This window comes from Nanorana parkeri, unplaced genomic scaffold, assembly GCF_000935625.1.
Source record: "Nanorana parkeri isolate BGI_ZX_2015 unplaced genomic scaffold, ASM93562v1 scaffold305, whole genome shotgun sequence".
Classification (NCBI taxonomy): domain Eukaryota; kingdom Metazoa; phylum Chordata; class Amphibia; order Anura; family Dicroglossidae; genus Nanorana; species Nanorana parkeri.
The window spans coordinates 678,106-692,006 of NW_017306573.1; the positions used below are offsets into that span (position 1 = coordinate 678,106).

General features: G+C 48.6%; 2 protein-coding genes across 2 annotated transcripts in view; both read right to left on the minus strand.

The window, feature by feature from the left end:
• Positions 1-13,901, minus strand: part of LOC108788099 (zinc finger protein 62 homolog) — a 949,422-nt gene that overhangs the window by 280,846 nt on the left and 654,675 nt on the right. The gene's annotated exons all lie outside the window — the stretch shown is intronic.
• The window catches only part of LOC108788102 (zinc finger protein OZF-like), a 32,419-nt gene continuing 22,011 nt past the window's right edge, over positions 3,494-13,901 (minus strand). Inside the window, exon 3 of the mRNA XM_018557836.1 lies at positions 3,494-4,384. Coding sequence (XP_018413338.1) covers positions 3,510-4,384 — 875 coding nt within the window. The 3' untranslated portion in view covers positions 3,494-3,509. The remainder of the gene's footprint in view (positions 4,385-13,901) is intronic.

Genomic DNA, 13,901 nt, shown 5'->3' on the forward strand with positions numbered 1-13,901 from the left:
ATAAAAATTAAAAAAATGATAAAAAATAAATTAAAAAATTAAAATAAAAAATGTGAAAAAACTAAACTAAAAAAAAATTTTTTGTTTCAGTTTTAAAATTTCCATTTCGGTGCACCTCTAATAGAAACTGTTAGTTCAGTCCAGTGTAACATACTTTACCAATGCTTGGGAAGGATGGGTAGCCCAAGTAAGGTGAGGTGTTTTCCCACTTAGGATAGAAAGCTCTGATAACCAAAGACAATGCAGAATGGAATTTCGGTTTCTGTGAACCCTTGCCAATAACGCACCTAAGTGATAAGGAAGGGGGTATTAGTGATGTCCCAGGTTGACACGGGTAATAAGGGGGGTATTAGTGATGTCCCAGGTTGACCCAAGTGATAAGGAAGGGGGTATTAGTGAAGTCCCAGGTTGACACGGGTGATAAGGGGGGGTATTAGTGATGTCCCAGTTTGACCCGGGTGATAAGGGGGGTATTAGTGATGTCCCAGGTTGACCCATGTGATAAGGGAGGTACTGGCGATGTCCTAGGTTGACCCGGGTGATAAGGGGGGGTATTAGTGATGTCCCAGGTTGACCCATGTGATAAGGGAGGTACTGGCGATGTCCTAGGTTGACCCGGGTGATAAGGGGGGGTATTAGTGATGTCCCAGGTTGACCCATGTGATAAGGGAGGTACTGGCGATGTCCTAGGTTGACCCGGGTGATAAGGGGGGGTATTAGTGATGTCCCAGGTTGACCCATGTGATAAGGGAGGTACTGGCGATGTCCTAGGTTGACCCGGGTGATAAGGGGGGGTATTAGTGATGTCCCAGGTTGACCCATGTGATAAGGGAGGTACTGGCGATGTCCTAGGTTGACCCGGGTGATAAGGGGGGGTATTAGTGATGTCCCAGGTTGACCCATGTGATAAGGGAGGTACTGGCGATGTCCTAGGTTGACCCGGGTGATAAGGGGGGGTATTAGTGATGTCCCAGGTTGACCCATGTGATAAGGGAGGTACTGGCGATGTCCTAGGTTGACCCGGGTGATAAGGGGGGGTATTAGTGATGTCCCAGGTTGACCCATGTGATAAGGGAGGTACTGGCGATGTCCTAGGTTGACCCGGGTGATAAGGGGGGGTATTAGTGATGTCCCAGGTTGACCCATGTGATAAGGGAGGTACTGGCGATGTCCTAGGTTGACCCGGGTGATAAGGGGGGGTATTAGTGATGTCCCAGGTTGACCCATGTGATAAGGGAGGTACTGGCGATGTCCTAGGTTGACCCGGGTGATAAGGGGGGGTATTAGTGATGTCCCAGGTTGACCCATGTGATAAGGGAGGTACTGGCGATGTCCTAGGTTGACCCGGGTGATAAGGGGGGGTATTAGTGATGTCCCAGGTTGACCCATGTGATAAGGGAGGTACTGGCGATGTCCTAGGTTGACCCGGGTGATAAGGGGGGGTATTAGTGATGTCCCAGGTTGACCCATGTGATAAGGGAGGTACTGGCGATGTCCTAGGTTGACCCGGGTGATAAGGGGGGGTATTAGTGATGTCCCAGGTTGACCCATGTGATAAGGGAGGTACTGGCGATGTCCTAGGTTGACCCGGGTGATAAGGGGGGGTATTAGTGATGTCCCAGGTTGACCCATGTGATAAGGGAGGTACTGGCGATGTCCTAGGTTGACCCGGGTGATAAGGGGGGGTATTAGTGATGTCCCAGGTTGACCCATGTGATAAGGGAGGTACTGGCGATGTCCTAGGTTGACCCGGGTGATAAGGGGGGGTATTAGTGATGTCCCAGGTTGACCCATGTGATAAGGGAGGTACTGGCGATGTCCTAGGTTGACCCGGGTGATAAGGGGGGGTATTAGTGATGTCCCAGGTTGACCCATGTGATAAGGGAGGTACTGGCGATGTCCTAGGTTGACCCGGGTGATAAGGGGGGGTATTAGTGATGTCCCAGGTTGACCCATGTGATAAGGGAGGTACTGGCGATGTCCTAGGTTGACCCGGGTGATAAGGGGGGGTATTAGTGATGTCCCAGGTTGACCCATGTGATAAGGGAGGTACTGGCGATGTCCTAGGTTGACCCGGGTGATAAGGGGGGGTATTAGTGATGTCCCAGGTTGACCCATGTGATAAGGGAGGTACTGGCGATGTCCTAGGTTGACCCGGGTGATAAGGGGGGGTATTAGTGATGTCCCAGGTTGACCCATGTGATAAGGGAGGTACTGGCGATGTCCTAGGTTGACCCGGGTGATAAGGGGGGGTATTAGTGATGTCCCAGGTTGACCCATGTGATAAGGGAGGTACTGGCGATGTCCTAGGTTGACCCGGGTGATAAGGGGGGGTATTAGTGATGTCCCAGGTTGACCCATGTGATAAGGGAGGTACTGGCGATGTCCTAGGTTGACCCGGGTGATAAGGGGGGGTATTAGTGATGTCCCAGGTTGACCCATGTGATAAGGGAGGTACTGGCGATGTCCTAGGTTGACCCGGGTGATAAGGGGGGGTATTAGTGATGTCCCAGGTTGACCCATGTGATAAGGGAGGTACTGGCGATGTCCTAGGTTGACCCGTGTGGTAAGGGAGGTACTGGTGATGTCCTAGGTTGACCCGTGTGATAAGGGAGGTACCTAGGAGGTACTGGTGATGTCCTAGGTTGACCCGTGTGATAAGGGAAGTACTGGTGATGTCCTAGGTTGACCCGTGTGATAAGGGAGGTACTGGTGATGTCCTAGGTTGACCCATGTGATAAGGGAGGTACTGGTGATGTCCTAGGTTGACCCGTGTGATAAGGGAGGTACTGGTGATGTCCTAGGTTGACCAGTGTGATAAGGGAGGTACTGGTGATATCCTAGGTTGACCCGTGTGATAAGGGAGGTACTGGTGATGTCCTAGGTTGACCCAGGTGATAAGGGAGGTACTGGTGATGTCCTAGGTTGACCCAGGTGATAAGGGAGGTATTAGTGATGTCCCAGAGACTGACTCAGTGTTCTCTGTACAGCACTGTGGTATATGTCAGAGCTATATAAATGTATAATAATAGTGTGTGACTGTGGGGGGACATTAGAGTGTAAGCTCCTCGGGTGCAGAGACTGATGTGACTGGTTCAGTTATTTTCTGTACATCACTATGGATTATGTCAGAGCTATATGCAGTAACTGTATGATAGAACTGTGTAAGCTTATCTAGGGCAGAAATCGATATAGACGGCCAGTGATCTCTATACCGCACTGCTGGACATTTAGCAGTAACCTCCTCGGGGGTGGGGACTTGTGTCAGTGCAGTCTACTGAAAAACAGCCATCAGTTTCCAGCTTCGAATTGGCTGGTGAGCAATGACTGAGCAAAAAAGAAGCAATAACCCCACAGCCAATCAGAAACCCTGAAAAAGGGACGGCCCTCCAGATTAGAACACAAAGAACCTAAGAGGAGACCATACCTTTGCAAAAAATATCAAACGGGAGTCCAGATAGAAAAGCATTTTATTGGTCTTTGGACACCCCAACCACCCGAATCGTAATTTATTCCTGCGGACTAGTATGAGTCTTCTGATGCTTCATAAGTGTCCATTTCAGTGTGAAGCTCCGGCCACAATCTGAACACTGGAACGGTTTCTCACCGGTGTGAATTCGGCGATGTTTGTCCAGGTTGGATTTGTGCGAGAAGCTTTTCCCGCAATCCGAGCAACAGTACGGCTTCTCCCCAGTGTGAACGCGTTCGTGCTTCATCAGGTTGGCCTTCTGAGTGAAACGTTTCCCGCAGTGTGAGCACGGGAATGGCTTCTCCCCGGTGTGGGTCCGGATGTGCTTCACCAGCGTCATTTTGTCCTTGAAGCTTTTGCCGCACTCGGTACATGGGAAGGGGCGCTCGCCGGTGTGGCCCTTCCGGTGCTTAATGAGAAAAGACATCCGCGTGAAGCTCTTCCCACACTCTGGGCAGGCGAAGGGGCTTTGGCTGGCGTGCATTCTCTGGTGATCCGCAAGGTAGGAGCGGCGGGTGAAACGCTTCCCGCACTCGTGGCACAAAAAAGTTTTCTCGGCCCCGTGAACCACTTGATGGTCAACGAGACTGGAACGGCGAGTAAAGCGCTTGTCGCAGTCGGGGCAGGAAAATGGCTTCTCGCCCGTGTGAGATCTTTGGTGCTCCGCCAGGATGGATTTGAGTGTAAAGCGCTTGCCGCACTCTGAGCAGGAATATGGACGTTCACCGGTATGTATGCGCAGGTGCTCAACCAGGGACGACCTCAACGTGAAGGACTTTCCACATTCTGAACATGAAAACGGTCTTTCCTGCCGGTGAAACTTTGCGTGCTTTACCAGATTGGACCGCTGAGCAAAACACTTCCCGCACTCGGGGCACAAAAACGGCTTTTCCCCGGAATGAGTCCTCTGGTGTATGATGAGACCCGAGTTATAGGCAAAACATTTCCCACACTCAGAGCACGAGAGGGGCTTTGAGCTTGTGATGTTCCTCAGCATATTGTTGACATTCCGAGAATGGGAACCCTCATTCTCCGACCCAGGAAATATCTCATCACCTCTGTGAGAAGACTCCTCGATATTAGGGGAATCCCCTGATCCAACCAGTCGTGGAGGAATCTCTGGGATAACAGGGCTTTCTCCTTCTTCTGGGATATCGTCACCTTCTAACTCATAATCTGAATAGGTTTTTACAACGTTGTATCCATCTGCAAGTGACAGAAAAGACATTTGTAATAGTGGACACCAGAGATGGTAGCAATGACGGAAGAGGTAGGTGCAGTGTGAAGGAACATTAGAGATTAAGCATTGTGGAAGACTCCAGAGATGGTGCAGTGTGGATGACACAGGAGATGGTGCAGTGTGAAGGACACAGGAGATGGTGCAGTGTGAAGGACACAGGAGATGGTGCAGTGTGAAGGACACAGGAGATGGTGCAGTGTGAAGGACACAGGAGATGGTGCAGTGTGAAGGACACAGGAGATGGTGCAGTGTGAAGGACACAGGAGATGGTGCAGTGTGAAGGACACAGGAGATGGTGCAGTGTGAAGGACACAGGAGATGGTGCAGTGTGAAGGACACAGGAGATGGTGCAGTGTGAAGGACACAGGAGATGGTGCAGTGTGAAGGACACAGGAGATGGTGCAGTGTGAAGGACACAGGAGATGGTGCAGTGTGAAGGACACGGGAGATGGTGCAGTGTGAAGGACACGGGAGATGGTGCAGTGTGAAGGACACGGGAGATGGTGCAGTGTGAAGGACACGGGAGATGGTGCAGTGTGAAGGACACGGGAGATGGTGCAGTGTGAAGGACACGGGAGATGTTGCAGTGTGAAGGACACGGGAGATGGTGCAGTGTGAAGGACACGGGAGATGGTGCAGTGTGAAGGACACGGGAGATGGTGCAGTGTGAAGGACACAGGAGATGGTGCAGTGTGAAGGACACAGGAGATGGTGAAGTATGAAGGCCACGAGAGATGGTGAAGTGTGGAGGACACCAGAGATGGTGAAGCGTGGAGGATACGGGAGATGAGGCAGTGTGGAGGACACCAGAGATGGTGAAGTATGAAGGACACGGGAGATGGTGAATTATGAAGGACAGGGGAGATGGTGAAGTATGAAGGACACAGGAGATGGTGAAGTATGAAGGACACAGGAGATGAGGCAGTGTGGAGGACACCAGAGATGGTGAAGTATGAAAGGCACGAGAGATAGTGAAGTATGGAGGACACAGGAGATGTTGAAGTGTGGAGGACACGGGAGATGGTGTAGTATGAGGGACAACAGAGATGGTGAAGTGTGGAGGACTCCAGAGATGGTGAAGTGTGGAGGACACGGGAGATGGTGAAGTATGAAGGACACGAGAGATAGTGAAGTATGGAGGACACAGGAGATGTTGAAGTGTGGAGGACACGGGAGATGGTGTAGTATGAGGGACAACAGAGATGGTGAAGTGTGGAGGACTCCAGAGATGGTGAAGTGTGGAGGACACGGGAGATGGTGAAGTATGAAGGACACGAGAGATAGTGAAGTATGGAGGACACAGGAGATGGTGAAGTATGAAGGACACAGCAGATGGTGAAGTATGGAGGACACGGCAGATGGTGAAGTATGGAGGACACAGGAGATGAGGTAGTTTGGAAAACACCAGAGATGGTGAAGTATGGAGGACACAGGAGATGATGTAGTTTGGAAAACACCAGAGATGGTGAAGTGTGGAGGACACCAGAGATGGTGAAGTGTGGAGGACACCAGAGATGGTGAAGTATGAAGGACACGGGAGATGGTGAAGTATGAAGGACACGGGAGATGTTGACGTATGGAGGAGACAGGAGATGAGGTAGTTTGGAAAACACCAGAGATGGTGAAGTGTGGAGGACACCAGAGATGGTGAAGTGTGGAGGACACCAGAGATGGTGAAGTATGAAGGACAAAGGAGATGGTGAAGTCTGAAGGACACAGGAGATGGTGAAGTATGGAGGACACGGGAGATGGTGTAGGGTTGAGCACTATAAAGGTTTTCTGTATTTAGTGTTTATTCCTCACCTGTACTGATCTCTACCAACGTTTCCTCCTCCTTACACGGCTCATCATACAGCACATACATCTCCTCCTCCTCTTCTTCTTCTTCTTCTTCTTCTTCTTCTTTGACTTCAACTTTGAAAGCAATTACATCTTCTGCCTGAGATGATGTCAAATATAGAGAAAATATAACACACATTCACAGAATCCACACGGCTTTTCTACAGAACAGTGTGTGAGACCCTTCGTGTAACCAACCTGATCGTGGTGAGGGTTGCTGTGATCTTCCTCAGTAGAATCCTGGGAATACAGAGGACGAGTCTGAGGGATCTCCTGATGTTCCTGTGTGGAATCCCGGGAATACAGAGGACGGGCCTGAGGGATCTCATGATGTTCCTTTGTGGAATCCTGGGAATACAGAGGACGGGGACATCTCTCTGGGGTATTTCTGTTCCTGGATCCATCTGTAGGAAACACACACACTGACTGAATACATTGTTTCTATGTCTTTATATCAGAGGATGTGTGTATCTAGGGGGATCCTCAATACTCAAGAAATGAAAGTCTCCTCTTACCCGGTGATGTGAGGGGCGGCCGGTTCTCCATGGTAACGTCCCTGTAGAGATCCCGGTGTCCTTCTAGATACTCCCACTCCTCCATGGAGAAATAGACAGAGACATCCTGACACCTTATAGGAACCTGACACACACAATGATACAGTCACCACCCAGACACATCCCTTGTCTGTTCCTGGACCATGTCCCAGAATTCCCGGCACCGCTCACCTCTCCTGTCAGCAGCTCGATGATCTTCTGGGTGACTTCTAGGATCTTCTTGTCATTTCTCTCAGATGCCAGGGAAGGAGGTGGAGGCACTGTGATGGTTACCTGATCACCAGACTTCACAGGAGGAAACCTCTGTATTGAAACAAGAAAAGTGATGTCATGTGACCTCCCAGAATCCTCCTCACCTCTCCGGTCAGGTCTGTGTCTTATTACTAGAGATAAGAGTGATGTCATGTGACCTCCCAGAATCCTCCTCACCTCTCCGGTCAGCAGGTAGATGATCTCCATTGTGAGGTTTAATATCTTCTCAGTCATGTGACTCCAATCCTTCATCCTTATGACCTCCATGATCTACCAAGGTCAGGTTTTTGGAAGAAAGTTGGCTCCTTCACAACTGGACTTTCATCACAACTTTATCGACCTGGAAATATCCTAAACATGGAAAAAAATAATAACATTTACTATAAAGAGCGTAACAAAAAATTTGGCTTCAGAAAGTTGAGTGTCACCTTGAGATCCCTCCCCGAGGATCTGGGACCAAAAATTCCTCTCGGTCCAACAATAGAACCACGGCACTCCAACAGGTAACCTGAGGAGCTGTGTAGTGCAGGGAGGGCGAGTGTCATTGGATGGGGGAAGGTCCATCAAGAGAACCTGTCACAGTTCTCTCTTTATCACATAGCAACCCCTTTCTACATGATGACCTCTTCTTTCCTCCATACACAACTGATGTTCTCAGACCTTCGTACAGACCCCTCCATTGACCACGCATATGGCTATTCATACTAGGTCACCTCTAAGGGGTCGCTTTTAAGTCTCGTGTGTCGCCCATCCCCTGGATTTAATGACCTGAACGTCCATGTGCCACCCTTCTGAAACCGGCGTGAGGACCAGGCATTCCGCCTTTCCTGATCAGCCTCCTTGTGAAGCCGCTGGATCAGAATGGTGCCCAGGCAGCTAGCATTTTCAGAAGGAGCTCGGCCATGGAACCCACCCGTATTTCCTTCATTATGTCCCAGCACAGCAGATTGGTGGAGGAACCAAAGGAAACTGGACAGGACCAGAAAATGGCTACTGGAGGAGAAGATGGGACCGGTTATATGGACTCTCTCAGCTCTCAAGGACCTTAATGGAGAGGTCCCTCTGTCACTGCCAGAACCCCAATGATGGCGCACACATTCTCCACCTCTCATTGGGGGTCTATAATTTCTGGGTGGAGTTGGGAATACAGATAGGAGAACCTTCGGAGTACACAGGCCCGGGATCCCGGACAGAGGAGCCAAAGTAGTCATCACGACCATTTCAGCCTCAAAGCCTAAGGGAGAATTCTGGACCCCCCCACCTTTAATTTTTATCCATGAAGTCCAATCATTTTCCAAGTGTCTGTCATCTACAGGTGCCCCCTCGCCCCACTTCTTCAAGGGTAATTCCCATCTTGCTGACCCCCAGCAACATTTGGACTCACCGGACTCAAGCGGTAACCGACACAATCCTGAGGCCCTTAGAAATTCCCGGAGAGCTGAGAGTAGCTCAGCGTCCTCCGACCAGCATTCACTGAGCGGTCAGAAAAGGTGAAAGAGAGTCTCAGCCCCTCCTACTTCCTGAATATTCATCAGTTGTCATTAATATTCCTTATCCCTTCATTATTGTCTGCTAATAGGCCCCCAATGCCATAAATAGAGTAGAGGAAGATGATGTAGCCCTCACCTACTGCTACTTCCCCTTAAGATAAGTACAAGGCGGAAGTAACTGTCACCATACGGTCACTTCCGGAAACCTGGGATCGCTCTATCTCTGCTATTGAAGATTCGGCTCCTCCCACTGAGCGCTGCTCAAGAGCAAAGCCAAGCCCCGCCTTTCATATATGTTGGAGTCTCCGCCCGTCTCGAAGGCAGTGGGCTGTCCATATAAGGAAAGCGTGACGTCACCATGTTGGCCGCTCTAGTGAACACTAGAGGAGAAATGGGAGCTCAGCCGTGCGGGGGTTAAAGAGAAGCCATTTTTCCGAAGTCCCTGATATCCAACTACAGTTCCCAGAATGATTTGCTGGAATCCTTACTTATTATTTCCTGTTGGAGACCAGAAGAGGAGCAGCTTTGTTACTGGAATGAGAGGCTCCTGCAAGACTGGTAATATTATTTCTGTATCATTATTATTGACCTTTTATTATTGATAATTATTATTATTTTTATTATAATTATATTAATACACCTCCCCCCCCCCTCCACCCTTTCCCCATAGTAATAACAATGATCCATCTCTAGTTGTAATAATAGTCAATCATATTTTATCATTCATTATTCACATTACTCCGACATATTCCGTGGCACTGTATGGAGAATTCTTTAGGTGTTGTTGTTTACTTTTCAAACAGATTTAGGTCAATCTGCGTCCACACTGAGACCACCCGTCCCGAAACTTCTTTGTGATCAGTAGACTCCTCCAAGAGAAACCGTGTGACCAACATGACTGATCTGCTGAGGATGGATAACGATGGAGGCCATAAGACCGAGAAGATATTTAACATTACTATGGAGATCATCACAATGCTGACCGGAGAGGTGAGGAGGATTCTGGGAGGTCACATGACATCACTCTTATCCCTATTCATAATAAACAGACCTGACCGGAGAGGTGAGGCGGATTCTATAAGGTCACATGACATCATTTTGATGTCTAAAAATAAAACACAGACCTGACCGGAGAGGTGAGGAGGATTCTGGGAGGTCACATGACATCACTCTTATCTCTATTCATAAGACACAGAGCTGACTGGGGAGGAGTTTAGGAGGACCATGGTGTCAAGAACCTCTTTGTTGATCTCCACGTTTGCTGTTTTTGATGCGTCCAAGTCATTCAAAATGCTCATCTTTGTGTCTTTCATTTGGTAGGACTGTACAGTGGTGAAGAAGGCATCTGGAGAAAATGTGGAGCCGAACAGTTGTCCCCAAGTTTCAGGAGACAAATCCAAGAACCACGAAGAGAAGATCCTTGGAGTCACCAACAAGATCATTGAGCTGCTGACGGGAGAGGTGAGCGGTGCCGGAAATTCTGGGACATGATCCAGGAACAGACCAGGGATGTGTCTGGATGGTGACTGTATCATTGTGTGTGTCAGGTTCCTATAAGGTCTCAGGATGTCTCTGTCTATTTCTCCACACAGGAGACGGAGTACTCAGAAGAAGAAGAGGATTGGGAAAGTGAGGACGAGGAGGAGACTCCACCTATTCCCAAATCACCGGGTAAGAGGAGAGAGCAGTTTGGAGGGTCCACCTAGATCCCCATCATCTGATACACACATAGAAACAATGTATTCAGTCAGTGTGTGTGTTTCCTACAGATGGATCCAGTAAGAGGAACCCACCAGAGAGATGTCCCCGTCCTCTGTATTCCCGGGATTCCACACAGGAACATCAGAAGAACCCTCATCGTTTTCAGGTTGGTGTAACTGGGGCCTTCATAGCACATTGGGATTTTGGCAACAGTGGTGACAATGCCGTTCTTTTCATTAAATCTTTAGGCAGAAAACCCGAAAGAAATTAATATTATTGTTAAAGAAGAAGAAGAGGAGGAGGAGGAGATTGCAACGCCTCTTATGCTGAAGGAACAGGAAACAGGTGAGCAATAAACACTGGAATGATAAGATTCAGAGACTCCATCTCTACAACAATCTTAGGAGCCATCAGCTTTCCTGGACTCCCTCTCTTAACCTTATGTTGTACAGGCAATGGAGATCAGAATGGGTTGTACGGGCAATGGAGATCAGAATGGGTTGTACGGGCAATGGAGATCAGAATGGGTTGTATTGGCAATGTAGAGCAGAATGGGTTGTATTGGCAATGTAGAGCAGAATGGGTTGTATGGGCAATGTAGAGCAGAATGGATTGTATTGGCAATGTAGGTTGTATTGGCAATGGAGATCAGAATGGGTTGTACCGGCAATGTAGATCAGAATGGGTTGTACCGGCAATGTAGGTCAGAATGGCTTGTACGGGCAATGTCGGTCACAATGGGTTGTACGGGCAATGTAGATCGGAATGGGTTATCTTATTGGGGTAGTGTGTGCCATTCAGTCAACAAAATCTCACTGAGAGCTTGGAAAATGTTGTTGTTTTAGGCTACCTGTTGATGTAAGTGGCCACTTGGAGATTTAGAACTTTGGTCTGAGAGTTTTGACGTTTAGACGTGATACATTCGGGTAGGCAAATTGGATTTGATCATCCGAATGTCCTATACCTTAACTCAGCTATCAACAAGACAAAGCAAGGCCACAGACAGGCAAGTTTTCATGTTTTGCAAGGAAAATTTGACAAATAAAAGTTTTGAACTTAAAATTCAGTCTTTTGATTCTTAGTCTTGGCCAACTCAATAGCCAGCCAATGAGTGCTTCATAGAGGCAACCAAAATGACTAAACCTTCACGGCACTGGAGAGCAAATCTATATTCACAGGTCACCGTTACCATATGTGGGCTCAAACTTGTGTTTAGGCAGAAATGTGTTTCAAATAGGTCCCATGTGAGAAGGTCAGGTTGAGGGACCTTGCCATAATCCTACTAAAGGAAGGCAATGAGCAAAGGGCCTACATATGCACAATACTAATGTTGCTATGATCTACTACCTGAGGACTTGCATCATTTTTCAAAAAGGCTTAATCATTAGTATAAGTCAGGCTATACAGTCATCCACATCCCCAAGTGACGGTTGAGTCCAGAAGGTGTGGGGTGGCTTTCTTCATTCAGTCAATGACAAAATATTTCTCTAATCCCTGAGAACGGGCTGCCTGAAGGTGCCCCTATAGACATTAGAACGTTACCTGATCTTGCCAAATATGGCCAGATTGGGAGAATGTCATCAAACTGGGCATCTGTTAACACCAATGTGCCACCTCAGAAAGAACAATGAAGTGGGGGTCTGATCGAGGACAGGGGGATATCTCACCACAGTTTATTCACGGTGAGTCACCTAGCCGGCCTGTGACCATCCTAAACAATGTGACAGATCCCTAGTTACAGGTAGACAGTGAAATTTTCGGTATAAGCAATGTGACCATCTCTTTTATTTCACCACCAGACTGTGACATGGAGGACAACGAGCTTGCAGAAGACTCCCCAGAAGAACCCTCTAACCCCGAAGAATGGTTTTCCGACAGTGGTGATGCCGCCACTCCGGACACAGCCTACAGCGGTGACAAGATATTTCCTTGCTACCGGTGTACTAAATGTTTCACCCGGAAGTCAAGCCTTGTCCGTCACCAGAGAATTCACACGGGTGAAAAGCCCTTTCCCTGCTCCGAGTGTCACAAACGCTTCACGCGCAAAGCGACTCTTCTGGAGCACATGAGGGTTCACACGGGTGGGAAGCCATTTGTGTGCGCGGAATGCGGAGAAGGCTTCGGGCAGAATTCTGAACTCATCACCCACAAGAAGACACACGCTGACGACAGGCCACTTTCGTGCGCGGACTGCGGGAAATGTTTCCAGCAGAAGTCCGATCTTGCCATCCACCGGAGGGTCCACCGAGCCAAGACCACTTTTACATGCTCCGAATGCGGCAAAGGCTTCATCCAAAAGTCAGTGCTCATCATCCACCGAAGAACTCACACGGGCGAGAGGCCATATTCCTGCAAAGAGTGTGGCAAAAGTTTCACACAGAAGTCGGACCTGGTGGTCCACCAGAGAACCCACACCGGGGAACGGCCCTTTACGTGTGTTGAGTGCGGGAAGAGCTTCACACAGAAGTCGACATTGGTTATCCATCAAAGGATCCACCGGGGGGAAAAACCGTTTATTTGCGGGGAGTGCGGAAGACGATTTACTCAGAAGTCCACCCTGGTGACCCACCAGAAACTTCACACCCCACTGAAACTTTTACACTGCTTTTCCAGGAATCCACAGTAGGTGATGGGGTGGCATAAAATCACTTTTGAATCAACAGGTACAAGTGGTGTTGAGGAGGATGCTCTCCAATCCAAGAGGACCTTCAAAGTGAGCTGTTGACCTTTCAACCTGAGCCAGGTGAGGTAGTTTGGACGTTTTATATGGATGCCTCCTGAAGCTCTGCCAGGGCCATTTGATTGATGGGAGAAGCAAACCAAGATCACACCAGAATCTACCAGTTGAAAGAACTTGGAGCCAGCCACTAAGATCTCAAGCACATCTAGGAACCACCCACAAGGACCTCAACCACCCATGAAGACCTTGAGTACCAACCCAGAAGGTCTGCTTCTCTTCCCTAGCTTGCGATCCCTGTGTAAATAAGTGGACAGGAAATGAACAGACCAATATATATCCGGTATCAAAACTTTGACCTTTGACTTTGAGTGAAAGTTGGGTTTTTCCACGTGAAGGAGTCAGATTTTGGCCATCGTTTTCCTACCAGTCAGCTGGAATCTGATTGAGCAACCCACATTACTTTTTATAGATGAGACCCACATGTAACTTTTTTTTAATGAAGTATTTTCAAAGTGTTAGTTTGAGTCTACTCAGAATTGATTTTTAACCTTCTGGTGGAAACAGAAACTTGTTCGGCCCCACAGCCGACAGAGCCAAATGAGAGTCTCGATCTTCCTGTTACGTTCCATACATGACAACATATAAGGGAAGAACGAGATCCTCTCTAAGTGGCTGT